This window comes from Condylura cristata, unplaced genomic scaffold, assembly GCF_000260355.1.
Source record: "Condylura cristata isolate star-nosed mole 26May11 unplaced genomic scaffold, ConCri1.0 scaffold00002, whole genome shotgun sequence".
Taxonomy (NCBI): Eukaryota; Metazoa; Chordata; class Mammalia; order Eulipotyphla; family Talpidae; genus Condylura; species Condylura cristata.
This window is the reverse complement of record NW_004567103.1, coordinates 47,853,231-47,880,833: the sequence shown is the minus strand read 5'-3', so window position 1 is coordinate 47,880,833 and position 27,603 is coordinate 47,853,231. Positions and strand designations below refer to the sequence as shown.

Genomic DNA, 27,603 nt, shown 5'->3' with positions numbered 1-27,603 from the left:
CCCCCCCCCCACCTGTGGGGCACCACTGTGCAGGCCTCCAGCCTTCCCCTTCTTTTCCCCCTTAAAGAAACAGTGTCCACCTTCGTTCTTTTGCTGTCTCTAACTATTGGCGTAGGCACCTCTCCCTGCATCAGAGTGCTGAAGCTCCAAGATGACCACAAGCCATGTATTTTCCACTTGCTTTACTGGATCACACAAAACATACCAAGAAATGAAAGCTTCCTACTGAAGGCTCAAATGTGGTCTACAACTGCCCCTACCAAAATAAAACCCTGTGCAGAAGTATACTTTTTAGAGCTATTATAATAGACGTCCTCCATATCCAAACCTCTCCCAGTACAAACAGGGCAATGACACCCCAGAAGGAGGCTGATTTAATTTGACTTTCAAAGGGAAAGTGTGTCTTAGGTAGACAGGCATTCATTGTATGATTCTCTGTAAGATAGATGGGTGTCACCTAAGCCCAGTGACTGCTGGTCTGACAGCTTGGTATTAAGTTTAAAGGCCTGGAGTCACTTCAGAGGACACACGCAGAGTCAGTAATAAGTCCACCAACTTCACCTTGGGGTTACACGTGTCTCCACCAACTCCCATGCCAAAACCTCTACTTCTTCTGAATCTATTTCTCAAGCACCAACATGTCACCTGGTCGATTATAGTGTGTATAAGAGAACTCTCCGAGATTTTGTTTTTGTCAAAATAAACTAAAAGGCTGCCCTTTTTAATAATTAGTCATGAATGTCAGTTGCCTGGAGGTGACAAAGAGACTAACTTGACATTTGTGGAGAAAAGGCAGCTGGAAAGCAGCACACAGGGAAAGCACACACACCACACAGAGAAACTTTCCTTTCTGGGCCAAGGAAAGACTAGCATTTTAGAAATCTAAAATAAGCCTATTATCAGCGCTGGAGTAAAGGTCATCCCCACAGCACCAGGGTGGAGGACAGAGGCATTTCTCAAGTGCACTGCACCCTGCTCTCCCAGGACCTGCCAAAGAGGAGGGTCTGTTCCCGTGCCAAGGGCGATCTGGCATCTCTAAGGACTGGGCAGTTATGCAATACAATTATTTTTTTGCATAGCATCCCTCCCACAGGGCATTCCAATAAGCTTGACAAAGGGCATCATTCATATACTTGATAAAAGCAAAGTAAGAAGAAACTTTGTAACATGGAGGAAAGATGGAAAATAAACAGTTGAGATATGGAAAAGGCTCCCAGATCTTCCCTCCTCTTTCATCTCCCCACCCGACACTCAGGGCAGAGGCAGAAAACTGCGAGGTGACCACGGAAAGGTGGCAGTGGAAGAAGGAATATACTCACAAGGTATCAAAGGAAACACTGCCCTTCTCCAGAGAGGAGACAGCCCTCACTTTGGCAAATAGAAAAATAACTGTCAACTAACCTGGGTCGGTTTACATTTTTGGTGCAATTTGGTTTTTTTTTCAGGTAAGCTACTTATTCTACTTGTTAAAAAATAAACAAAAGCCACAAAATATTTTCCTCATTTATGACTTACCAGTCTAATTTATTTTGACAGAAACAGAAGTGTGCCTACACACCAAAGCAAGAGTTGTGTTTGGCTGTTTCAAGTTCTTGGAATTCCTGCCAGAATTTCTTGGGTCAGGATGGTCCAGCAAAGGCGCTAACTGTCTTTTCTCAGAGAGGTGAGTCATCTAATGAAGTGGCAAATCTCCATTCGTAGCTTGAGCAAACCTTACAGAAATACCAGTCTTGAGGCAGAGAAGGTTGTTATAAGCCACCTTTCAAAGAGGACATTATCTGGGTCCTTCCAATCTTCTAGTGGGAAACCTCATGCCCCCAGAAGCACTTCCTATCCATGGAGGATCTCATGGAGGAAAGGATTCTGATCTTCCAGAGAAGTCTGGATCATGTGTACCAGCAGGGCTCCTGGCTTGAGGACCCCTGGTTCCTTCTCTCTCCACAAAGAAGTTTCCCCCGATGTCTAGAGAGAAAGCTCTTTTCAAGTAAGCCTGGCAGCGGGCGTTGCAGCAGCCCCAATGCAGATATGCCTTGTCAGGGAAGGAACATCTCTTGGCTGTGCTAGGGCTGAACTTCCCTAGCCATTGCCTTATGAATCTGAACAGATTCCCCAAACCAAATACATAATTATGTATTTTGCTGCAATTCTACCACCATAGGCAAAAGCATTCCCACCAGTGCTCTAAGAATATTATACAAAGGGTACCTGGACAGGAAGGCTGTGCTTCCCTCAGTCACGTGGCAAAGGTGTTCCACTGTAGATACACTTTGTTCGACTTCCTATCTAACGTCTACCTAACGGAGAGCATGAGTTTTGAAAGCCTCACAAGCAGAACAAGGTCATTCTGAGGATGCAGGAAGGGGGGTGAGCTAAATTGTTCCAACATTTTATTTATAGTAACATCTACCACCTTCCTATACAACAGAAATATAGATCTGGGAAAAATCAAAGCACTACATCAACTTACATTTCAAAAATGGTTTATTATGTGAGAACAGATTGTATAAAAAAAATTGTGTGTGTGTGTATGTGTGTGTGTCAGTGTAGTAACAAATGTGTTCCATAAAAAGTTAAATATCTTTTATCTAGTATAACTACTGATTTCAAGGTCATGCCCATGCTAGCACCATGATTTAGACTGAACTAGCCTACTCATAGCAAGTCGCTAAAATTCTCTCTACTTTGAAAATACTACATACTAACACCTTGTAATGCCTTGTATTATTAAATAGACAGTAAATGGAAGTTTCTGGCGTGACTCTTACCGTTGCAATCTTTCAGAGAAGGATTTAAGCAGTACCAGATCTCATATATTGGAAGAGGGCACCACCAAGTCCCATACTCTGCCCTGCAAATTCTCTGTCTTCAGGGTCATCAGCACTGCTGCTGTCACCCATGGAATGTCCACGGGATTGCACAGCTTTGGTTTGGTTTTTATGGCAAGTCCAGTAGCTATGGATATCCAAAGTAGACAAGTTATTTGCACAGGGTCATAAAAGCCAAGAAAAATGCCAAAACAAAGTCTCAGGATAAGGTCACCTTCCTCCTATCTCCACGTATCACCTTTTCCAAGAAGCTGACTGGACACAAACGTGACCACACTGGTGAAGGTGCCACATGCACCAGGATCAGAGTGTAGGTGCCCGAGTTCTCTACTCGCCAGTCTACACAGCAAATACTCCACCAAGGTGGGTTCTGGAGAACTGGCACCAGATCACAAATGTCCTGAAATTTGTAAACCCCAGACCAGAAAAGCTGAGACAACATCAGAAAGGTGCCGTTTCTCCCAAATTGGGACCATGCAGAGAGAAAAAGCAAGAGCACAGAATGGATTCTTCCCGGAAAATGAGGGGCACTGAGAGTTCTAAAAGGAAGGGGGGGAGTCAGAGTTGGACACAGAAAACTAATAGGAAAGTCAAAAGATGATGTCTACACAGACACTCAGCAAATAACTAGATCCCTCCCAGGGGCAAAAAACCAGGTGGGTCACACAGGACTCAAAGCTACCAAAGCAAGCCAGTCTTCTGTCCAAGTAACTGCATTATCCAGCTACTGGTGATTTCCCCTAAGAACTGAATGAGTCATGAATATTGAATGGGTATTTGAGTTGAACCCTGAGAGAGATCTATTACTTTAGTATTATAAACAACCAAATAACGACAACAAAAAGAGATATTTGCACTCTAGAGAGACAAGAGATGCCCACACCAAGAACAACAGAGGCAAACAGATGGCACCAGCCATGTAACTTCAGGAACCAGGAAATAGGGCTTTTGAGGAATAATTGCAGATCATTTGAAAATGCAGAGGACCACCAGATTATGGAGAGGTTTAAATATTTAAGGAAAAAAAGAAAAAAAATGAAGTGTTTTTTTTTATAAAGATTTATTTATTTGTGCATACAGAACTGGGGTACATGCCAGAGTGCAGGGGCGGTGAGAGGATTAGCCAGAGACAGAGTGGGGAGCAGAACAGGCAGATGGACAAAGTACACTGCTGAGGGGAGCAGGGCGCAGGTTAGAGGTCTGCCACGCCATGTGGACTCCTCCAGGGCAGGCGGGGATTGAACTCATGCTGAAGTGGCTCTGGCATCTTAGTGCTGTGCTTTAACCCGCTGCGCCACCAGGGAGGGCCAAAAAAAAAAAAATGAACTTCTCAAATAGCAGGCTGGGAGGAGGAGGGGCAGAGATCCATCAGGGCAATTATCATCAAGAGGATCGCTGACTGTACCACCTTCAAGATCAAATCAAACACAGCAGAACAAAATGTGGGAAGGCTGGTGCTTTTCTCACTTCCTTTTCCATCAAGTACTATTTGTTTAGGAGAGAAGAGGTGGTCAGTTAGTCTGAAACCAGCTCAGCAATGATGCCAGGTACCCAAGAAGGCAACCCCAGTCCTTGTGGGACAGTGTGACCTTGCCGGGCAAAATCTCAATTCTCTTACACTCCTGAAGTGACCCAAACATGTCTCCCTGTGTCCAGCAAGCAGGAAACCAATTTCAAAAGAACATTTCAACTCAAGACACTTTACTCACTCTCGATTCATCTGTTGCAAAGAACAGGGAATTCACAGCTGGGAGACTTCGTCCACACTGTGCTGAGGTCTTGAGGCATCTCCCCTTTCTTCAAGGAGAAGGCTTGTGCTGTGGCTTCTTTTACTTTCCTCCTACTAAATCTTAGAGGGTTGGTTTATCCACACCAAATAACAACCAGAGAGAGTCCTCAGCTAAAGAAAATGAAAGCATACCCACCCTTTCCCTGCTCTCTTCGAGAAGTTGGTAGCAAGTTTGTCTTCTTTTCTCAATGCAAAAAAAAAAAAAAAAAAACTAAAATAAACTAAACTCTGGTCTCTCCATTGCTTTCCTAGCAATCTCAGTGATGTCCAGCCATCAAGGTTTCAGAGCAAAGTAATTTATTTCTGAGAATCAACCTTGAAAAGTGAGTCTGGGTTCACAACTCACAGGTACCTTCCAGGCCCTTGCTTCTTTTGATGTGAGGATAAAGAACACGTTTCTTTAACGTGCTTTTCTTCATCAAGCTTTTTATGTATTGATAATTTCCCTTCACAACTTGACTTAAATTTTGTCACGCAACATTACTTGCTTACTTACTATAGAACACACCTCAAAATATAGTGGCAAGGATGTGGCTCATTCACGAGGGAAAGAGAAGGGCTAGTGAGTCCTAATTTTCTTGTCTACTAGAATCAGCGTGACAATCAATGTTGCTCTCTGTTCGCAAATTCCAATGTGAGAAAAAATGACGGAATGAAATAAACAGTTCAACTAACAACAGCAATGAATGGCAAACCAGGACCTCTGAGCAGCTGCAGGGAGGCAGTGGTGCTATCGGTTCACCTGGTAACAAACAGTTTGGACAGAGAGAACAGCGCCCTCTACTAGGCAGCAAGCATGGCTAAGACTGTGGACTCTGGAGAGAGAGAAAACAAACCAGGCCTGGCAGATTGTTTTCCTCCTAGACTTGAGCTTGATGAGTATTAAATGAAATGTCCATGTAACGTTCTTGACAGTACGGCTATTAATACGGCACTGGTGAAGTGTTAAGAGATGACTAACAACAGACAGAGATTTTGTCCCAAAGAGGTGGCATGTACAGGCAATGCCAAAGAGAAGTCAGACTCAAGGCCAAGACATTTCAATCAGATGGAGAAAAACAGTCCACAAAATGAAAGCCAATGTTTCTAAAGAAAGTTTCATTCTTAACTATCCTCACTAAATCCAGTTTCTTCTGAATGAAGAACAAACTTTTTATTTAAATTGTCTTAGATAGTAGAATTGAACATGCGTGAAACTGAGATTAAGATTATAAACTCCACCTCAGTGCCAATCAAACAGTGCCTCCAGTTAGATTTACACTGAAGGTTAAATTTAAAGTAGGTCATCTTACATTAAAAAAAAAAATCCCAATAAAAGGTAAAAGTCATTGACATCGAAACTAAACTAGAAGACTGAATCCTGCTTCCTGCGGCTATTTCTTTTATATTGAAATTATTCTTCACTAACTTAGTAAAATCATCGTGAACTTCTACTGATTTTGGCACAGGAAAGCAAGTGACTATGTGAACAGGATGATGGGAAGTAAAAAATTCCACTACAACCAGGATACCTTTGTTCAAAGGCACAACTTGATTAAATTCACATCCTGCGGTCATTTGTTGAGTTCTCAGAACAATGGTAAATTTAGTTGTTGGGAAAACAAAAAAACCTTTGTTCCTTTTCATTATTTCTCTTCCTTGTTGAAAGTTTAAACACTGATTGTTTCAGAGTCCACAGTTTACACACAAGATATAAAGCATGATGATGCTAATACATGAACATCAAAAAGCCAGACATAGTATATACTTAGACACATACTTACAGATACAGTCTCAATAACTGTTAGGATTGAACTCCCATTTGCATGAGTAGCTTAAATTTCAGAAACTGTTTATAGAGAAAATTGCCAAGTTTGATCAAAACATTACCTGTCTTTTGCTATAATTCTGTCTTGGAACAACGTCTACAGCTAACAGTGAACAGTGGGAATTTCACAAATTGGATTTGAAACCCCTACCTTTAGGATTATGATAGTAACTGTATTTTCTGCCGTTGATAAAAGCCACAAGGATTTTGAAGAAGGGCTAGCAGATTTGCTTTAAATTTGTTACTCACCCTAGAGAAGTACATCACTACAAGGTAACCAGTTCCCTGTCTGTTTTTCCCTACAGACATCCTAAGTTTCTCAAACTCAGACCCCCAAGGGAGTTTATTCCTTATATTACCAAGAGTATGGATACCTGGCACACACTAGAGCTCAGTGAAGACTGAATGAGTAGATGGAAGATAATTAACCCCCCCCCGTAATTAAATAAAAATAAAGAGGTATAAATTCTGACCTTCAGCCAGCCCAGAGTTGCTCAGATCCTTGTAAAGATTCACCAATCTCCCTACTCTTTTTTTGTATTTTGAAAACTGGGTTCTACTTTCTCCAACATGTGAGAAAGGTCTCCTAGCATCTCCCAGGAGTTTCCAGGACATTACACAAGTATTTAGAGAGTGACATATTCATAAGAATTTTTTTCTGTTTAATAGTCTACTGTTGTAGGTGCTTTTTGGCTGGTTTTAATGGTGGGAAGTATGTGAGCGAAACTCTTCAATTTTCTCACCTGGTGTGGGAATCTCTCTCTTCTGTAGTAAAATTTGAGCACACTGTCAGAACTCTCTATCAGTTGTCAACACTTTAGCATTAATAACTTTTTCAAACTTCCCCATCACTGATTTAGGTGGGTATAAGATCATAAAGACTGAGGCCTTATGTAACTTATTTATGGACTGCAACTTCAGGAACTTTGTATGAGAAAAGACAGTAACTCTTGTCCTTTGTAAGAGGACAGAGGATGGATCATTTTTCAAAAGATGCCTCATCCTCTCATATGATCTCTGGAACCCTGTCTGCCAACCTAATTTATTTTGAGGACACATAAAAATTGGCTTGCAATGTAGGAACTTCAGCCCATGAGTTTTCTATATGTGAAATGTTTAAGTGCTTGAGTTATCAAAAGATGCGTCCATTTTTAACAACACAAAAGCAATCTGTTAAAACATCAGTTGTGTAAGTAAAAAGTCAATAAAATATACAATCAGAGAGAAATTTATCACTCTTGATTACCACATAAGTGCTTAATAAATTTAAGTTTACTGAATGACTGAATTTTCTAGTCTGTGAATTCTCCATTATCAACTCCAGTGAGTGGAAGGACACACCAGCATAATATCCTATTAGCCCTCACATAATGAGGACTTTCTATATAAAATCAGATAACTGCACCTACCTCTGGGTTGTTGAAAGAATTAAACAGACCATGAAAAGCTTTTAGTTCAGGGGCTGACACATAATAGCATCTCAGTGCTAACTTATTAAAAATCATTCCCGCCATTACTATCTATTAAGTATTATGCATTCATGACGACTAATCCTTAGTCCTGAAAGGCCGATGTGATAGTTCTGATTCTAATGATGAAACGGCTATGAAGCACAACGAGGTGAAGAAGCTGGTCCACAGTCACAAACCAGTAAGTGGTGCCAGCAGGATCCAAATCATGGGTAAATTTCAGCTCCAACAACTATGGGATGCTGCTCTGAAAAAAGTGACCTTTGTTCTGGAAGTTAACTCATCCTTCAGATAACTTGAGAGTCCTAAGTGCAGGTCAGCTGGCAAAAACAGAAGCAGTCAAGGGAACCCTGGAAAAGGGAGGAACTTTACAATCAAACATCACTGGTTTCTTATCTAGCTATCTCACCTTCTAGGCAGGATGTTATTGCCTAAATCTGTTTCCTATTCTGTAAATTGAAGCAATCATACAATTCACAGGGGAGTGACATAAGGATGGGCACATCATTGTGTAAGTGTGGTACATAAACACAGTATAGAAATGACTTAATTCAGTTCTTGGTACACAGCAGGTACTCTATTAATTTATGTCATAATCAACTTGTTTGCTAGAAAGGCCTTTGCAAGTCTTGAGAACTAGATACAAATGCCCTCCAAAGAATTTTAATTCTCAGTTTTTCCATGATTACTATATCTCAAGAGATATAATAAAATTCCCCCTAAGAGTTAAATAACTTTTATTGCCCACAGTAGTTTTCATTTGTCATGTCAAATTTTATGCAAACATTATTACACATAATGAAAAACGTCATATACTCTATGTGTATGTACTCTCTGTGTATGTATATAAGTACCAATCTTTACAGACTGATACTGCCAAAGGAGAGTATAACAAAAAATAAATTTAAATAGTAAAGAATGGTATAGTCTTAAACACACACACACACACCAAAAAATCACTTTCTCAGCTTATCATCATGCTACAAAGTAACTGGTTAAAGGGTCTCTAACATACACACACACACACAGAGCATTTTTAAAAAGACAATTGTCAAAAGGGCAATGGTTAAACTTTTCCTTTAAATCTGGTAATCAAACAGTCAAATCTATAACAACATGTAAGAAAATTCATTTCATTATTTTACAAGATGAAGAAGAAAGAAGGAGCATGTAAGAAAATTCATTTCATTATTTTACAAGATGAAGAAGAAAGAAGGAGCATGTTTATAAACACACTAAGCCTGGAAATAGTTAGGTGATTTTCAACTCCCCACCAAAGCAATCAAATAGAGATTAACATGCCTATCAGCTAAAACCAGGCTGTCAAAATGAAAGCTTTAAATTACAGGTGCTCAGACCAAAATATATTTAAGACATTTTTCTCCTAAATAATAAAGAGCACTTCACAGACTTTAATAAAATAATATTTAATTTTTTATGTCCTTGAGGACATTTTTAAGTAGATTAAAACACAGGATTCAAGACCACCAGAGGAAACTTTCCAAAATATTAAACATTTAGTTGTCTCTTCCAAAGGCAATATGTTGTTCATCTTTGTTCTTCCCCCCCAAAAAAAAAAAAAAAAATCTTACAAAATGAAAACCAAAAACTTTTGGTAAATAGGAGCTTAAATGCTGCTCTCAAATCAGATTACATTTCAAGTGATCTGAAATTAAACTAAGGCGGCACTTTATGAGTAAGGTTCTCATTTTTAAAACGAAAAGGAAAACTAGCCCTTTGAGATGCTCAAGGGCATAGCCACCAAAATTAAGGACTCCGGAATTCCAAGTCACTGAAAAATCCAACCCACCAGCCATGACTTTGAAAAGCAAAGACGGAGGAGGCAGTAGAACAAGAAAAAAATACATACTTGACTGTTGTTACCCACAGTAAGAAAACAAAGCAGCTTGGAGAAAGCTTCCAGAGGAATATTAACAACCCTTCCAATCAGAAATACTGGAGGGCCAAACATTTAATAAAATTAGGGAGAACTAGATATTCTTCCAACACACAAAGAGATGATACAGCTCAGATAAAACTACTGACATAGGAAAATTAGTTCTTCTAGCCATATCAGGTTCTGGGTATATTCTTCAGAACTTCAAGTCATTGCATAAACAGGATGAGCAATTTCATAGTAGTTTAAGTTCAACAGAAAAGGGAAGACATTATCTCATGATTCAGGCATTGGTAGTTCAGAATTAAAGGCAATTTACAGCTGAGATGGGGAGAAGTTTTCCCAATTACACTCCAGAAAAAAGATGGGAGGTTGCTTCCCCAGGAAGTAGCTACTGACTTTAAAGAACAAACCGCTTTTAAGCACATCTTACATAGATCTGTATTTTTTTAACCAACAAAAAAAGGCTCTTTAATTGGGATTACATTTTGCTGATTAGAGTTGATTCTTTCTCCCTCCCTCTCTCTTCTTTTCGTTTCCTTTTTAAGACAAGTACCATCTTGGACAGGGACTCACCTAACAGTAATGTTACATTAACCTTAATTAGTGGTACTTGACTCACCCTTTCCAGACAGGAGCTTCCAATGTTACATTTTTAACATTTTAACTCCCTAGCTAGCATGTGTCCTCTGAGGGTGTACCCTCGTCCAAACTGGATTCTGGAACTTTGGATATTTGCAATCTTTGGGAATAAAATTTTAAAATAAAGGAAGAACCCAGCAATTAGTGAGCACAGCTACTGCTAAAAGGGAAAAAAAAAAAGAGAGAGAGAGAGTGAGAAGAAAAGACAGAAAGTCCAGATGGGCTGTGAATGAGCCAAAATTCTGATTCAGCAGAATTTCCAAGCTACAGAGATGAGCAGGTCAACGTGAACAATGCAGTCACTGGCTCAGTCACACTAAGGTTAGAAGACCCAGAGATGAGAATACAACAATCTTTGCTGCTAACGTGTTTCTTGTCCACTAAGACGTTTCAAGAGAACATATTTGACTGCATTTTCCAGAAACCCAGGTGTTTAGTTTTTCCAGAATCTTTTGCCAGAGGGCTATGGTAAAATTTAGAGTGATAGATAACATTTTTGGCTTCCATTTCCTACACCTTTTTTTAAATAAAGAATGCCCAATTACTTGGGGATAGTTTTATTGTCCTTGTCTGGTCAAGGTCTGGTCAAGACCAATAGTGTTGGTCGTTGTAACCAGAAGACTATATTAATCAATTTTGCTGTAATCTAGACTTTACACCAGTGCAGAAAATCTTATGATAAGTTTGTTCATAGCAATTGATTTCATGACATTTCTTGTTTTTAAGATCATACAATAATACAACGTTCATTTCCCAAACTCATATTTTTTTTTTTCTGTTTTGCGATTTATAAGCCCCCACTTCATTCACAATTTTCTTTTCCTAAAGATTCTTAGATATATTCTACATGTGAGCAAGTAGAGGATACAGTGAGGTACTTTCTCACCCTCCCCTCTAGCTTGAAGGCTAGAAATGGGAAAATACTCAAAGGGCAATTACTTAGCCTACAAGTTAGAGGAAATCTTCATAGTAACTATCAAAAATATAAATGCAGAGCCCTCCCTCATGGCCCAATAGATTATGGCACAGCTTTGTGAAGCTAGCTTCAGCCACTTCAGAGCAAGTTCAATCCCCCAAAGTATAAACGCAATACCATTTGTCTCTGGAATTCCACTTTTAAGTATCTACCCCACATAAATAGAGAAGGCTAGAGACAACCAAAACGTTAATCAGTAAAGAACTGATTAAATAAGGTACATCCACAGTATAGAAATGAGCCCGGCACAGATGTGAACTGGCACATTTTTAATAAGTTGTATCTATGAGAAATGACTTAGAATAATTAGCTGTGGATATCTGTAATGCTTATATTTTACTACAAATATCTACAGAAAATATACCAGCAATATATATTACTTTGTAGTAGTAATATTTACAAGTTGTCGAATAATATGCATAGTTACATATTACATATTTAATGATTACATTATACACACCACACACTTATACATACAATATATAAATACACAGGAAAATATCTAGAAGGATATACACCAGGCTGGTCATAGACAGTATTTCTAGAGAATAGAAATTGAGGGTTGTTGCTTTCACCTACCTCATATGAAAGTATGTATTATAATCTTCATAATTTATCATTATTTCAAAATTTAAAAACATTTTAAACAAAGACCAGTCATGCTTTTATTTAAAATACCATAAATCTTTGACATTTAAAAGACCTAGATGCCAACATTCAGATCATTAAATTCCTAGAGATTCATTTCTTCTACCTGCCCACGAAATCAAGTAACTAGTTCTACAAAATGATAGCATACATAAAACCAGTCTGGAAAACCCTTCCACGGGCAGTTCTAGGTTTGATAGATGTCACTGTGAAATCTAAAAGTCATTACTATGTTCAAACATAACCACCTGAAAGTTCCTTAATCTTAATTCCCTTAACCCCAAAACTTTCTGTAAAATGTTTTCTCTTCCACATGATTCACAGCATGGAGGGACAAAAGTGTAAAAGATACTTTTAAGAAATAAATTGTAACACAGATATTAAAAGTTAGAAGGTAAATATATTCTATGATTCTAAAAACATTTAAGTATGAGAAAAATACACAAATATACTGTCCAGTAATCACAAAGTATAATTGACTCTCACTGTGTACTAAATTCTTAACAAACCATTTCAGTCAAGCAGATATTAATCTAAGGCTGGTTTATTGTTCTTACTCTAACAAACTATGTGTTATAATATTATGAATGATAATAAAATATTTCTAAAAATAAATATTTCTAAAAATATTAATTCACAATTTTTTTCTAATCTTGTCCCATAAAAACCCATACTACTACACTGAATTTCAGACAGTATCTAGCCCAAGGTGAATCAGGTAACTGGTAGCCACCCCCCCTTTTTTATTTATCTATATGATCCAAATTTTCTAAAATGACAATCTATTATTATGTGTACTATTGTGGTAAGTTTAAAGTAAACAAATTTAGGGCATTTAATAATTCAGGGGTCAAAGTAACAAACATAATTTTCTCATTCATTCTTTCATACACCAGAAAAGGTGTTTGCCAGCCTCAGGAAGGACACTCTATATATCTAAGGACACTCTACATATCTAATCCATGTATGAATCTGGAATTTAAATATGTAAGTTCATAAAGATAATACTTAGCCCTCTTCCCACCTAAAAGCACATTATATTTAATGACAAAGGGTTTCACCAGAAAAACTCCAATTTAGTAAGTGGTATACTTGCAATCCTCTATCTAGTCCTATTATTTCTGCCATTTGTGTGTGCTAACCTAAAGAAAACAGGCAACTTCAATCAATAACTTTTTTTAAAGACTTATTTATTTATGCATACAGAACCAGGGTATAGGCCAGAAGAGCAGGGGCAGTGAGAGGCTTCACCAGAGACAAGAGTGGGGAGAAGAACAGGCCAACTGACAAAGTACACTGCAGAAGAGAGCAGCGGACAGGTCAGAAGAGGTCTGCCGCTAAAGGTGGATCAACCCCAGGGCTGGGAATCGAACTCATGCCGAAGTGGCTTTTTGGCTTCGTAGTGCTGGTTCTAACCCACTGCGCCACCAAGGAGGGCCCTTCTCTCAATAACTTTTACTAGGTTTCTAATCTTTTTATTCTAATAACATGGCAGACAATGTTTTTCTTTTTTTTTTAATAAAACTGGAAGTAAAATATTATTGTATTGATTTTAATGTAAAGAAATTTCTTTTATAATTGTCTAAACAATCTACCTATAAACTGAGTAATTCGTAGACAATATGTTATTTTTAGAGATGTATAGATCTAATTGACTGACTTCTAGGTGGCAAGACAGAGTAACTACTCATGCATGCAGATAGCCTATATTTTCAAAGTGCTGCTGAGTTTTAAGATCAGTCTGCAATAAAAGTCCTCAAAGCTAAAAGGATCAGCATCACACACACACACACACACGCACACACCACTATCCTTCAATTGCCACAGGAAAACATCTTTATATTTTTTTAAGGAGGCCCATATTTCTAAAGTCATTACTTTAGTAAGCATCACTCTACATACAAATTAATTTATGAAACCTATAATCAACCACACTGTAACAACCAGGGTGGGAAGGAAGTTAAATAAAGTTAAATGAAGGACAAACATTATATACTGTCACCCTCAAGCTTACGCCAAGCTTCTGTGGTAGAGGGTTTATAAGATGGTGGTAAGAATCCTCCCATCCCTGTATACATGCCCCTTTGTCATGAGATTTTGCCATTTCCCAACAAAGAGGTTAATGGATTTCCCTCACTCTGAATACGAGCTGGCCCTGTGATGTCCTCTGATGAAGTGAATGAGGCAGAGACACAGTGTGTGACTACCCAGCCTAGGTCTCAAGAGTTCCTGAAGCTCCATCTTACCTATCTTGAAAGTCTGTTGCAGTCAAGGATAACATACAAATGAGTTTTCTTGAGAACGAGGATTCAGTGGAAGGAACAGCCAACAGCAAGAACCAGCCACCTGCCACCACCACCACACACAAGTGAGAGCACCTTTACGGAAGTAACCCCATCCCAGATGGCCACAAACTGCCCTACGCAAGACCAGCAGTTCTGGCCAGCCCCAGCAGCCTGGCACACCCAAATGGATAACCAAGAGAACTATAAGCAAGTAAAGTGGCTGTTATTTTAAATCACTAAGTTTCAGGGTAGATGTTACAGCTGACACACCTATTATCAGCTTCCACTAAATTTACAGTTTATTAGAGAAAACGTGAAGGCCAAGTTCTAATCTACCTCCTAAATGCTGCTACTGAAGCTTTCTTGGCAAAAGTACTCTGTCCATGCTTGCTTTGACCCCTTGTAAGTTTTGAACCTGGACACAACCTTGAGTTCTTTCTTCCTTATTCAATCCTTGCTGAGGTCTGAGGTATTTTGCTGCCTTGGGTAAGTCTGTGCCTTTTGATGATCCCATATTGTTTACAGATCTTATTCTGAAATTCTACCTCCTACCCCCAAATCCAGTACTCACCCTCTTTGTCTATCACAACTTTTTGCTTTTACTGTCCTTTCTAATAGACAAACAAGGTCATAATTCCGTACTACAGCCCCAGATAAGCTCATTAATTCTATGAAATAGTAATGCAGAATCTATTAAGAAAAACAACAAACAAAACTGACTTAAACAACTAATAGCACCCTTCAGGCTAGAGTCACTGGTAAGGTTAAATAATCATTCCAATAAAGCTAAAACTGCTTCAAACATTTTTGGAAATATTCTAAAAGCAAAGTAATGTCACAACAGAAAAATAATTCTCATTTCTTCATAGGCATAAAAATGGGATTTGTTTTTATAATTTAAAACAAAATGTGGCTATAAAGTATAAGTAGACACCCGCTCACCAAGTTTCCTTGAAGGAAACGATACTTGCTATACATAGAAATTCTGAGACAATCAGTTTAAAGTAATACATACTTCACAAAGACTACTATTCTCATATTTGTCACTCCCTTTTTTCAAAATAGCTCCAAGAGACGACATTTTCACTGTAATATTCTTTTACGATTTATTTATTTATTCACACAGAACTGAGGTACAGGCTAGAAATGCAGGGGTGGTGAGAGGACTCACCAGAGACAGTGAGGATCAGAACAGACCGACAGAAGAAGTGCACTGCTGAGGGGAGCAGCGGGTGAGACAGGAGAAGTCTGCACCATGTGAGTCAGCTCCCTGGCAGAAATGACTGCAACTAGCTTCATAGTACTGCACTTTAACCCGCTGCACCACCAGGGAGGGCCCTATTTAAATACAGTAGACTAAATGAACCATAATCTATAAGTACAAATAGAACAAATGCCATAAATTTTACCTGTGCTAGTAAATGAATGTCAGTTATCCTCGTCTGTAAGACCAGTTAAGCAAATGTTTAAGCTACAAAGCTGCCTCTGTTGTCCATTTTCAGTGAGCTTTAAAAGAGTAGGAACTTAGAAAGTCTTGTCCCTTCTTTGAAAACAATCAGGAAGATTACTAAAGATGAAATGAGAGGCTCATTATCTCCCAGCCCTAGAGATCATCATTTTTTAAACAATGAATATTTATTTTAGTAAAGATAAACATTCTAGCCCTGGTCTTGACTTATGCCTAAAACATTACTACTTTCAAGCTAGTCTTAATGATCACGATTTGAAATGACACAGAAACACTTTCCTAGTCCTATTTCAATCACCCAACGCCAAGAAAAAGTGCCATATTAAATATGTTTCCACAACAAGCCTTGCTTAAGGTCAGGCATTAGATTTAGGACTCTAGTAGTTTGAAAGGGCATCTACAAGGAAAAATAAAAAAGGATTACATAGTAAAACATTCCCTGTTATGGCTCGGTCACCCAAGGGACACTAAACATGAGAAAGTACAGACTGTTCCTGAATTGCCCAAATTTAAACCCAGTTAATCTCTCTATACAGATTTTTCCCCCCACCCCTCAGTCATTGACTTCCTCTCCTAACAAAGCAGGTATCCTACCCAAATAGCTGTTATTAGAGTTTGAATCTGTTACATTACTACGCTTTACGCTTTGCTGAATGTTTTGTTTTGTGATATTAATGCAGACTAAATCATTAATCCTTTAACTACTCAAATACCAAAATGTTTTGAGTTAAAAGGAAAAGAAGGACCATGATTCAAACTCACCATATAAATGACTTTATAAGGTATCACTTTTCCTATGTTAATTTCATAACTTCATTGTAGTGTCATAAAAAAAAAAAGTCAGTCAGTTCTTTCCTTCATAACAGAAGACAAACTAAAGTGAGTCTGTCTGCCACAACTAAACTCAAGACTCTGAACTGATTTTCTTTCTTTTTCAGGAAATGTAACATTTTGATACTTTTGAAAATGCTGGATTTCTTTAGGGAGCATTCTCTGTTCTTGTGATTACAAGAACATCCCAGAATGAGTTAAGTGGGTAAGATAAAACTCACACTTCAAAACTAACTCCTCATGTCAGCAGGGGGTATCTGTCACTACAAACACAAAAAGAGTAATTGTTCTTCTGAAAATATGAATCAATTAGCTTTCAAATACAGCACAAAGTGAAAACAATTTTGTGTTATAATTTTGTTTAGTTTTGGTTGTTTTGTTTTTTTGTTTTTGTTAGGCTCTTTGTTTTTTGGTAAATCAGGTCAACTCTGTCTGCCTCCTTTTTGTACTAAGTCAGTGGCAAGACCTTAGCATGCTCTCAGAAAGTGACCTCATGCTACTTGAGTCATCATAATAATCTTTAGTCAGCTTTTTAACATTTCTGGTAAATTAATATGCAGTCTGACCCAATATTTTTTTTTTGACAGAAATAGTCTACAAATATAATATCTACCCAATAAGGTACCTTCTTGTAGATAGAGACCTAAAACTTAAAAAAATAATTCCTTGGTTGCTCTCATCAGAATTGGTTATTGAGTGTACTGGAATATGGTTAATAAAGTTCTAGGGTCACTGCAAATTAAAAGTACAAAGATTTCCCATATATCCCTTGCCCCCACATATGAAAAGTCTCTCCCATTATCGACATCTCCCAACAGAGAGATGCATTTGTCACAACTGATGAACCAGCAGTGACACACCATTATTACTCACAGTCCACAGTTTACATGAGGGTTCATTCTGGCTGCTGTGCATGCGCTTGCTTTGGATGGTATATATCCATCACTAGCGTCACACAGTCTCACTCCCCTGCCTAACCTCTCAACTTATTCATCCCTCTCCCTCAAACAATGCATTTAGGACCTCCCTGGTGGTGCAGCGGGTTAAAGCGCAGTACTGCAAGGCAGCCAGCTGCTTCAGTGAGAATTCGAACCCTGCCCCCAGGTGACCCACATGGCGTGGCAGACCTCTCCTGACCTACCCGTTGCTCCCTTCAGCAATATAGTTCATCCATCTGCCTGCTCTGCTCCCTACTCTGTCTCTGGTGAATCACCTCTAGTGAATCCCCTGCATCTCTGGCCTGCACCCCAGTTCTGTATACACAAATCTTTTAAAAATGCATTGAATTTTAATCTATTTAAATGTAATAGCCACATGAGACTAGTGGCTCCCAAACTGGACAGTATAGAACTAAACACTTGCTAGCAGGGTTGCTGCAGCTCTGGTATAAATATCAGCCTGGCAGATGGCACTGCCTCCAGCTAATGGCACAAGAGCTATGTCTACTTTAATATACTTTCTTCACCCATCAACTTGTTGCTCTCCAAACTTTTACTTTGACACATGCACACCCCCAGCTCCACCTCACTGACAGATTATAATCAAAGTTTTAAAACACTGCTTACTTTAACAGATCAGGCAAAATCTGATGTCTGAAATGAAGCTATTTTCTGCTTATTTATCACCAGGTTTATATGTTAAACAAATCTGCTCTGGTGAGAAAGATGTGTATTAACACACTGCTATGGCTATGGAAATAAAGAAAAATTTAACTGTGATATCCTCCTGGTAATTATTTTCCCAGACATATACATATTTACTCTATTAAAATACAGTTTTATAATTAATTAATTGAGTCGATATTTCTATTTTCCCACCAACACAGAATCAGTGTGATATAAGTAAATAAAATGCCGAGCTATGTAGGACTTGTGGGTCTGAGATTCTAATTTGCCTAGACCAGAAGCAAATTATTTCAACTTAGCTTAGAGTCTTCAGCTGTAAAACAAGAAAGCAGGAATAGCTTTTCTCTTCAGTCTCTTCCAAAAGTAAATGTTCCTCATCTCCCTATATTCTTATGCCCCCTCTCACCTGGAAAGTGACTTATAAAAGCGAGCCCTGACCTACCATTCCTTCCTGAGTACTCTCTTGTCCTGCTTTCTTGAGTTATCTCCATAACTAAGCAAAAATGATGGTGCCATTGACAATTAAAAAGGAAAGAAGGAAGAAGGGAGAGAGGGTCTGACTTTCCTACCTTCAAGATATTTTAATAAGCAATGCAAAATAGGTCAATAAGCACAACTAGAAAAAATACCCCTTTCAATTCCTAAACTAAGAAGGGCAAGCAAGAAAGTAACTGGAATGTGTGTGTGACAAATCTTGGTATAAACATTGACTGTACCAGTTTAACATAAGATTGTGAATTCTTCTAAAACCACAACCATTCATAGACTGATTGCGAGAACTCTCAGAATTCTCAGAGGACAGTGTCTTCTAAAATAGTCCCCAAATGAAGATCTATTATTCATAAGGCAGGAAGCCATTAATCTCTAATTACTATACTAGTTCTTCCGGTTAACAGCTTCAGTAGTGACTAAAAGTTGGAAAATCTAAACCCCACAAATGTTACCTAAGGGAAGAGCTGAATAAGCATCTCCACTATTCTGAGCCTCTAAGTTATGCTAAATGCCACTTATCTTGGAATAAGTTTGAAAATAAAACTATCTTTTAAAATGCTTTAATGTCATCTAAACATGCTGTTTCCCCATACATCAAATATACAATCAGTTTAAAAGATCAGTTCACCTAATTCCTCAGTGTCCAAGAAGATTTCTCAAGGCGAAGCCAGATTTTATTCTCAAGAAACTATTTGGCAAGTAAGGAGAACACTGAAATATAGCAGTATTTACTTACATCAAATTCCAAAGTGTTTCTCTAAATTAATTCTAGAACTAAAATCGTGCCATTCCTTCTCCAAAGGGCCTTCATTTCTCCACTCTTTCCAAGTTAAGCCCAGCCTAAAATGACTTTTTAATTAGTATATTGAATTATTCTTTAGTATCAAAAAATTAAGAACAATAGCTTTTGTGCATACCAGGCAATTCCCTGAGCTAGGTAGCATCTAACAGAAAGAAACATTGCAATAATTAAATCATTTGTACTATCTCAGAGTTGGTTTGTTATAATTTAAACAAACCATCGTAGAGGAAAATGTAAAGCCTCACATGAATATATTAAATGAATATATTATTGAAAGAGAGAAAAAAAAACCCATAGAGTCAGTTTTGACTTAAAAATAAAGAATGTGGTCCAGGGTCTTCTCTTGTGTCACACCACCCCACACCAGCACACCCCACAACCTATGAAAACCACCTGGCCAAAAATTCTGCCCCTGTGTTTCACCTAGATCCATCCCTAACAGTCCTGACTTCAACCACAGAAGGCCCCACAGAGCTTCAAGTCTGGGTAATACTTAAATATCAAGAGAGATTGTTGGTCCACTCAAGGAAGGAAAAGCCAAGAGGAGAGGAGAGCAGAGCAGCAGGGGATTTCTTTGTCTTGGTCACCATTAGCCAAGTGGAAGGACTTGGGGCTGTGGCACAGAACACTGAGTCCTATAATCCAGGGAGGCCACCTCCAGTTGATGACCTCAGGAAAGCCAGGCGCCCGCCTGCCCGCCTCGCCAGCACAGGCGAGTGGAGGCACTCAGAGCACTTACTCTTGATCTGGGAGGATTAATGAACTAATTTCTACAGAGCCCAGTAAGCTGACTGGCCCAACACAACTAAATAAGCAACACCATTAACCACAGACAAGACCAAATCCTCAGCATCCAGAGACCAAGTTTCAGAAGTCAGGCTATGTTCCTTTCCCGCAAGGAGGGAGGGAACATTTGTCCCCAGAATTCAAACTTAATTCGGAAAATATTCATCAAGCTTAATTTGAGGTTCCAGGGGCGAAGAGTGTTTCAGTGAAATCCATTTATTCTGGGTTTTAAAAGGTGGCACAGTGTGAGGGTGTGTCCAATTTATGAACATGCATGCAAGCTACACATCTATGCTGTCTACTGTCCTTTTCTCCACCTGCACATATAACTTCAGTGGAGGTAAATTCAAAAGAGACTGAGCTCTCTGTTAGAGTTGAAAATGGAAGGGAAGGAAGATGGAATGGTATTCCAAGAAGAGGGCAAGCTTACTTAGAGGCTGGGGAAGTGTGAAGATATCAGCAACTGCAAAGGGTTCCCACTGGCAGAAGTGTCCTCAGAGTGGAAATGACACAGTCCAGCTGGAAAGGAAGCCCAGACACAACCTTGAGGATGATAGGAGAGCCACTAAAATCATTTAAGCCTGGGGGTAACTGATAACAATCTGGGAATAGCAGGGATGGTAGCTAGAATGGAGACAAGGAACTTGGCTAGCAGTAAGCCAATAAGGGCCGGAATTAAACCAGGTGGTGACTGAGAAAAGGTCAGGGACAGATCAAAGAAGGTAGCAAGCATGTAGGAGACTTAGGAACCTCGACCAACTAGCTATCAGAGATGAAGACAGTTGGCACAACATAATTAACAGTATATTTCTGTTTCACGCCAAGGATCTCAACAGAGCAGGACCAAGCTTGAAGCAAAAGTGGAGGGAACATGAGTTTGATTTTGAGTATGAGATTTTGTAAACTGTAAACAAAGACATAAAAAATTGTAATGAGAATGCCAGCCCAAAGACCAGGAAGACTCTCAGCATTTTGTGTGTGTGTCTGTGTGAGTGTGTGTGTATAGATTAAGCCACAATAACAAAAAAATGGATGCTGGAGGCCCTCCCTGGTGGCACAAAGGTTAAAGCAAAATACTACCAAGCTTGCCACAGCCACATCAGTGCAAGCTCTCTCCAGGGCCAGGGAGGTGATCCACATGGCGCAGCAGACCTCTCCGGTCTCCCACACTGCTCCCCCCAGCAGTGTACTTCACCCATTCTGCCTGTTCTGCTCCCAATGTTGTCTCTTGTATATCCTCTCACCTCCACCCCCTACCTCTGGCCTGTACCCCAGTTTTTGTACGCATAAATAAATCAATCTTTAAAAAAAAGTAGATGCTGGTGCAGGGACAAAGAAAAAGACACCATACATGATGCCAAGCCCTGCAGAAAGGAAAAGGGAGAAAGACTGCAGTGTCCACCGGCCTCTGAAGGGTCATGGTGACTGTGGCGAGTGCCAACTCTGGTTTCTTGGAGAGAGGGCAGAAACCAGATTGCAGTGGGCCAAGAGTGAACGGAAGGTTCTTTAAAACAGCTTGGCTGTGAAAGGAAGGAAAGCGATAAGGTAGTAGTGAGAGAAGGGAGGAGTAGTGAGAGTGTTTGTTTTGTTCCCTTTTGTTGTTAAAGATAAGGGAGAGGCTTGAGAATATTTATAAACTGAGGGAAATGCAGAGAGGGAAGGAAGGAGATAGGGAAGCAATAGTGATGACTTTATCTGAAAACAAATGCCCTGTCCTCTCACTCACTGGGACACACAGAGAGTATTTCTTTTAGTCAGCAGCATTTCCTGCCAGCATGGCAGCCTCCGCAGGGCGACTCGGAGGTGGAAGAAAAGTGCAGTCTTAGCAGGTTGTTCTCAGAGCCCTTTCATAATGGGCTGGTCCTCCCAGCAACCTTCCGCCAGGATGCTCTCACCACTTGTCAGAGGGCCATTTGGCACCTAAACCCCTGAGCTGTCCAAATCACCAGGAGCGCCACAGGTCTCTCCAGCTTCCTCCTTGCAGCAGAGGTGCCAGGTGAGGCCACCCCCACGTGGACCTCTGTCTTCCCCTTGCAAGCTACCTGCTAGCCACCCACCACCCACCGGAAAGAGGAGAGAGGAGGCTCCCCCCACCCACCCTCACTTCCTCCTGGGTAGAAACCAAGCAGAGAAGCTCTTGGGCCACCTCAAAAATCTTGCCAAAGACAGAACTGGGTTTTCTCTTGATAACCTGAATCTGATTAGCTAATGAAGTTTATAGTATTTGTGGCAAAGATTTAACTGACAGCATACACTATGCCAGGCACTATTTTAAGTGCTTTAAATTCTCTCAATCCTCAACCCTATTTTTATCATCTCCATGTTACAAAGCAGGAAACTGAGTGCAGACACAGCTAAGTAATTTGCTCAAGGTCACAAGGTCAGTGACTGCCATTGCCAGGATATGAAATAGAACAGGCCATCTGACTCCAGAGCCCACAATGTTTTAATTTATTCTTAGACACCACCAAAAATGTAGAATAAAACAGACCATAAGAGTCATGGGAAAATTCATCATGTTACTCATCACAAATATAAATAAAGCAAGAATTACAGTAATTCTATCATAAATTTCTTTATACCTAGAAATTGTTCACATGATAGTTCAAATATTGAGTCAAGTTAGAGTAGCACATTCAAAAGAGAATTTCTGTTGTGAAAGTAATTAAAGCCACAAAATTGTACAATTCAAAAACCGATTGAAATGTTAAATTTTAAAGATATTTGTATGTTTTGCCACAAATTAAAAAAATGCAAAAGCAATGTTTCTGCATGCACTTTTCTGTTTACGAAAAGGAAAATGTGAAACGCTATTAAAATCAAAGTCCTGGCACTCCCTGGTGGCACAGCGGGTTAAAGCCCAGCACTAGGAAGCTAAAGCCATTTCAATATGAGTTCGAACTCCACCCGCCCCACAGGTGACCACATGGCACCACAGACCTCTCCTGACCAGCCCGCTGTTCCCCTCAGCAATGTACTTCCTCAGTCAGCCTGTTCTGCTCCCCACTTTTACTCTGGTGAATCCTCTCACCGCCCCTGCACCTCTGGCCGGTACCCCAGTTCTGTATGCATAAATAAATAAATCTTTAAAAAAAAAATTCCTAGTGGCGCAACGGGTTAGTTAAAGCACAGCACTATGAAGCTATCACAGCCCCTGCAGCACAAGTTCGATCTCGGGCCAGGAAGGTGACCCACATGGCGTGGCAGACCTCTCCTGACTCGCCCACTGTTCCCCTCAGCAGTGCATTTCAGTCACTCTGCTGTTCTACTCCCCGCTCAGTCTCTGGTGAATCCTCTCACCTGCACCTCTGGCAAAGTCTTATCTTTGCTCAAGAACCTCAGGCTACTTAGTTTAAAAAAAAAAAAAAATCAAACTAACAACTGACAGTAACAGCAAGGCAGCCTGGTTTAGAGGTGCAGATCAGTGTTCTGGACTCTGAAGCCCTACAGAAGCCACTCTGGCTACACACAGCGCCCACTGTTCACAAAATCCCTCTAGAACATCTATATAAAAACCAGTTCTAACTCCTAAACCCTAGATACTGAGGACACAGGGCAAAGATGGAGTGCTCTGGGCTGTCTGCAGTTCTCACTGTAGGAAAGGCTGTTACTACGTGAAGGCCTAGCCACATGTCCTATTACCTGGGCCTGTGCGAAAGGCACATGGATAGCTAAACAACCCTTCAGGGGAAACAGAAAAAAGTACCAAGAGGAACTGGCTGTGAAACTACAGTGAGGATTCTAGGAAGCAGACACTGCGTTGTTGACTAGGACTAAAAATTAAAATTTACTTTCAAATCAGTCTAAGTGACCATCCAGAATAAAAAAGAAGCAATACTGAAAAATCAAGATCAAAACTACACAGAGGCCAGTCCTGAAAAAGCTATAAAAGCAAACACACACTGAAGCACAAACCTGTTTAGTGTTACACAAAGGAAAATTATCAAAGATAATAGCTCTTGTTGGAATTATCTGATTCAAATGTGGAAAACGATATTGCTATGACTACGACTCTTTTTAACAGGAAAGTTTCCTGAGGTGGTTCAACATTTACCAGATTCACCTTTTAGTCTTTAGCAGCAAATCACTAACACCAACTATTAATAACACTAACATATAAACTAATTTTCAACAGGCAAATAGGCCCCCATATACTTCTGAAGAAGGAATGAGGGTAAGACAGTGGGGAATGAGGGAGAAACTGATAAAGTTAAAGAGTTTAAACAGGCTAAAAAACCTCCAAGAGAATTTACTTGTATAGAAGACAGAAATAATTTGCAATCTACTAAGAATATACCTGAAGGAAGGAAGTTAATAATTTCTTCAACAAAAAAAAATAATAATTTTTCAACCCCCTGCAACATAAAGCTTCCTTCAACATTTTACATTTCTAGGTCATGCATAAAAATCTGAATTATTGATCTTGAACAACAATAAAACAAAGAAAAAACATTATTTTTAGGCATGCAAAATCCTGTGTTTATTTTTTCTAAAACAGAAGTCAAACAACTGAACCTGTTTTCTTTGGACTTCAGTAAACCTACTCTCAATCTTGAGGCCCAAACTTCTGCCCAGGAGGAAATCAAGAAAAAAGTGCCCAGTGCTGGGTGCCACGCTGGAAAGTTGAAACACCATGCCTCCATTGGCCTTCGGCTCAAGTACATCTCAGCCTCCTGCTGGTGACCGTGTATACTGCTCCAGCCCTATCATATGACACCTGCCTTATGGCTGTGAGAGGGAAGGCTGTCCACTTTCATTCACGCTGAAACTGGCTCAGTGTTTGAACTACTGGCTTCACTTCTACATGCAATGTTTAAGCAAAAAAAGTCTTAATTACTCAACTAGAATTAAACATTAAATGGAAATGGGTCTGTAACTCTCCATCAACATTAACCCTTATAAAATCCTATTTCAAACAATTTGCTTTTTTTATAATATCATTTCCATGCTAAAGGCCATCTCTTTTAGTAGGGAAAAATATGAGATTAATTAAAAATGTAGAAAAACCCTGCTTGCACTGTAAATGTGTAAAAATCAGTGTAGAATGAGCAGGTATTTTTGTTCTCAAATTCATCAGGTAAATTTCTTTTTCCTTTTTTAATTGTTAAATTGACTGACCATAATTAGCAATGCAGTTACAGGAATCTATGAGTCCTACAGTTAATCACATCACTTAAGTTAAGCTAAAATAAAGTGTTATCCATTAGTTCACAAAACTGGTCAACTCAAAATAATGTTTTCAAAAGGAAAAATGTGCTTCAAACCCTTTTAATGCAATAAGCACATAAGTTGATTTAAAGAAATCTTCACCCCTGTCCTATGGAAAACTTTATGGCAGATACCATTGCTCAAATTTTAGGGACCAACCTACATGCTGGTGACAGAAGAGTAAGTAAGACTGCAATAAGGAGCAATCATCCTGGCCAGGGAAGGCGACAATGGAAATAATCTAGCACTTTACAAACTTACTCGGACATCAAAATTCAGCTCAAACTTGAAGTCTTCCATGGAATACCCCAATTCCTTTTTTCTCCTGGCTGTCACTCTCTCTCCTTAGTGCTTCCCCAGGGCTCACTTGTCACATCCTATAAAATCTTTTACATAAACTTGTGACGTCCTAGACAGCTAGGTTATTTTTATTAATTTCTTTACTGCTCGCACCTAGCACAATGCATGGGACATTGGCAGGCCTTAGATTTTATTGCTCAAGTAAAAACATACTACGCAGCATGTAAACAAAAAGACACAGAAGAAACCACCATACTTTGCCTCCAGAGAAGCAGAGGCTTTCCAAAGAAAATTCACCGGTGGCTGGGTAAGCTAAATGAGAGTCACCACAAAGATGGGTGCTGACAGAAGAAAGCTGTGCAAAGGTAAGAAGGGAAAACCAGATGAGCCCCAGGACAGCTGAAGGCAGGCAGTGATATTGGGAAGAAGGAGGGGTTCACATGCCAAGTTAAAGGATGTTCATTGAACACTAGGCTTTGAGAAGTCTCCGAGGTTATTAAATACAAAAGTTATGATAGGTCCACGTTTGCAAAGAATTTTATGTAGATATCTAATTTTTAGTTAATGGGTATGTACAGATGGGCTATGTTCAATTCACACAGTAGCAGATAATAGAGGGTCATTTAAACATCTAAAGAAAGTGTGTAGGCTTTAATTTTTTTTAGGAGGTGGGGTTTTTGGGTTTTTTTTTTATGAAAAGCAGGGAAATACTTAAGATAAATATCTTCATTTCATTTTTGCATGACATGCTTAAGTATCAAGATATGGGAAAGCAGCATCCCCTCCTAGTGCCAGGATGGTTAAGAACCAGCAGCCCACTTTACAGGGAGATTTCCCTAAGACTCAAACCGGGTGATCCAATGAGGAAGAAGGTTCTAAGAGAAGGGTCAACACACTCCCTACCCTTCACGTGCTTGGCCCTGGGAAATGTTAAGCCGGCTTCTTGCCTTTCTACTTTGCTGGGCTTTTAAAAATGTAAGATAAGGTGATTATCTGTGAGCCGACTAGAAGGCACCGAAAGGCAGGGAATAGATCACGGACAGCCTCAGGTTTCACCCTTGCAGCTTGGCGCTGGACCAAAGGGAGGCATCGGCTGGGTGCAGGGCAGGAGGCCAGGGCGACTGCTTTACCCCGGTAGCGGGGTTGGGCGGCCGGCACCGAAAGAAACCGATACCCCGGCGCGCTCAGCGGCGCGAAGAGCCGGGTTGCAAGGCAGGCACAGAGCAGTAGCTGTCAGGCAGGGAGGCCAGCATCTTCCCCATTCTCCGGAAAGAACCTGGGCCTCCGCGATTCCTGAGTAACGTGGCCCCGTTACCCAAGGCAAGAGGCAGCTGACTAGAGGCTGAGGCGCTGAGCTTGGAGAGCAAAGGCGCACAGTACCCCAGGACGCGGCCCCCGGGGCCGGGCGCGGGGCGCTGGTAGCCCTGGGCGGCGCCCCCGCATCCCCCACCCCACCCGCGGCTGCCTGTTCGTTTGGCCACGGCCGCGGGCTGCAGCTTCGGCGCACGGGAGGCAGAGATGCAGCAGCGCAGCCGGGTTCCCTGCTCCGCCGACCCCGCGATCCGGGAGATAAAAGTTTGCAGCATGCGGCTCGCCTGCAGTGCGAGTCACATCCGCCGCGCCGCCTCCTGCAGCACCCGCGCCCTCAGAACGAACAAATGATTTTTTAAAAAAGAAAGAAAAATATATACTGCTGGTGCCGGTAGGCCCCGAAGCCGGCCGCCCATGCCTCCCGACCGTGCAAGCAGGCAAG

The 27,603-nt window shown here is 40.2% G+C and overlaps 1 protein-coding gene across 1 annotated transcript in view; it reads right to left on the bottom strand.

Annotated features, from left to right (window-relative positions):
- STK39 (serine threonine kinase 39) overlaps positions 1-27,603 on the bottom strand; it is a 254,646-nt gene that overhangs the window by 226,555 nt on the left and 488 nt on the right. The window contains exon 2 of the mRNA XM_012725522.1: positions 27,166-27,445. Within this exon, the coding sequence (XP_012580976.1) occupies positions 27,166-27,445 (280 nt within the window). The remainder of the gene's footprint in view (positions 1-27,165; positions 27,446-27,603) is intronic.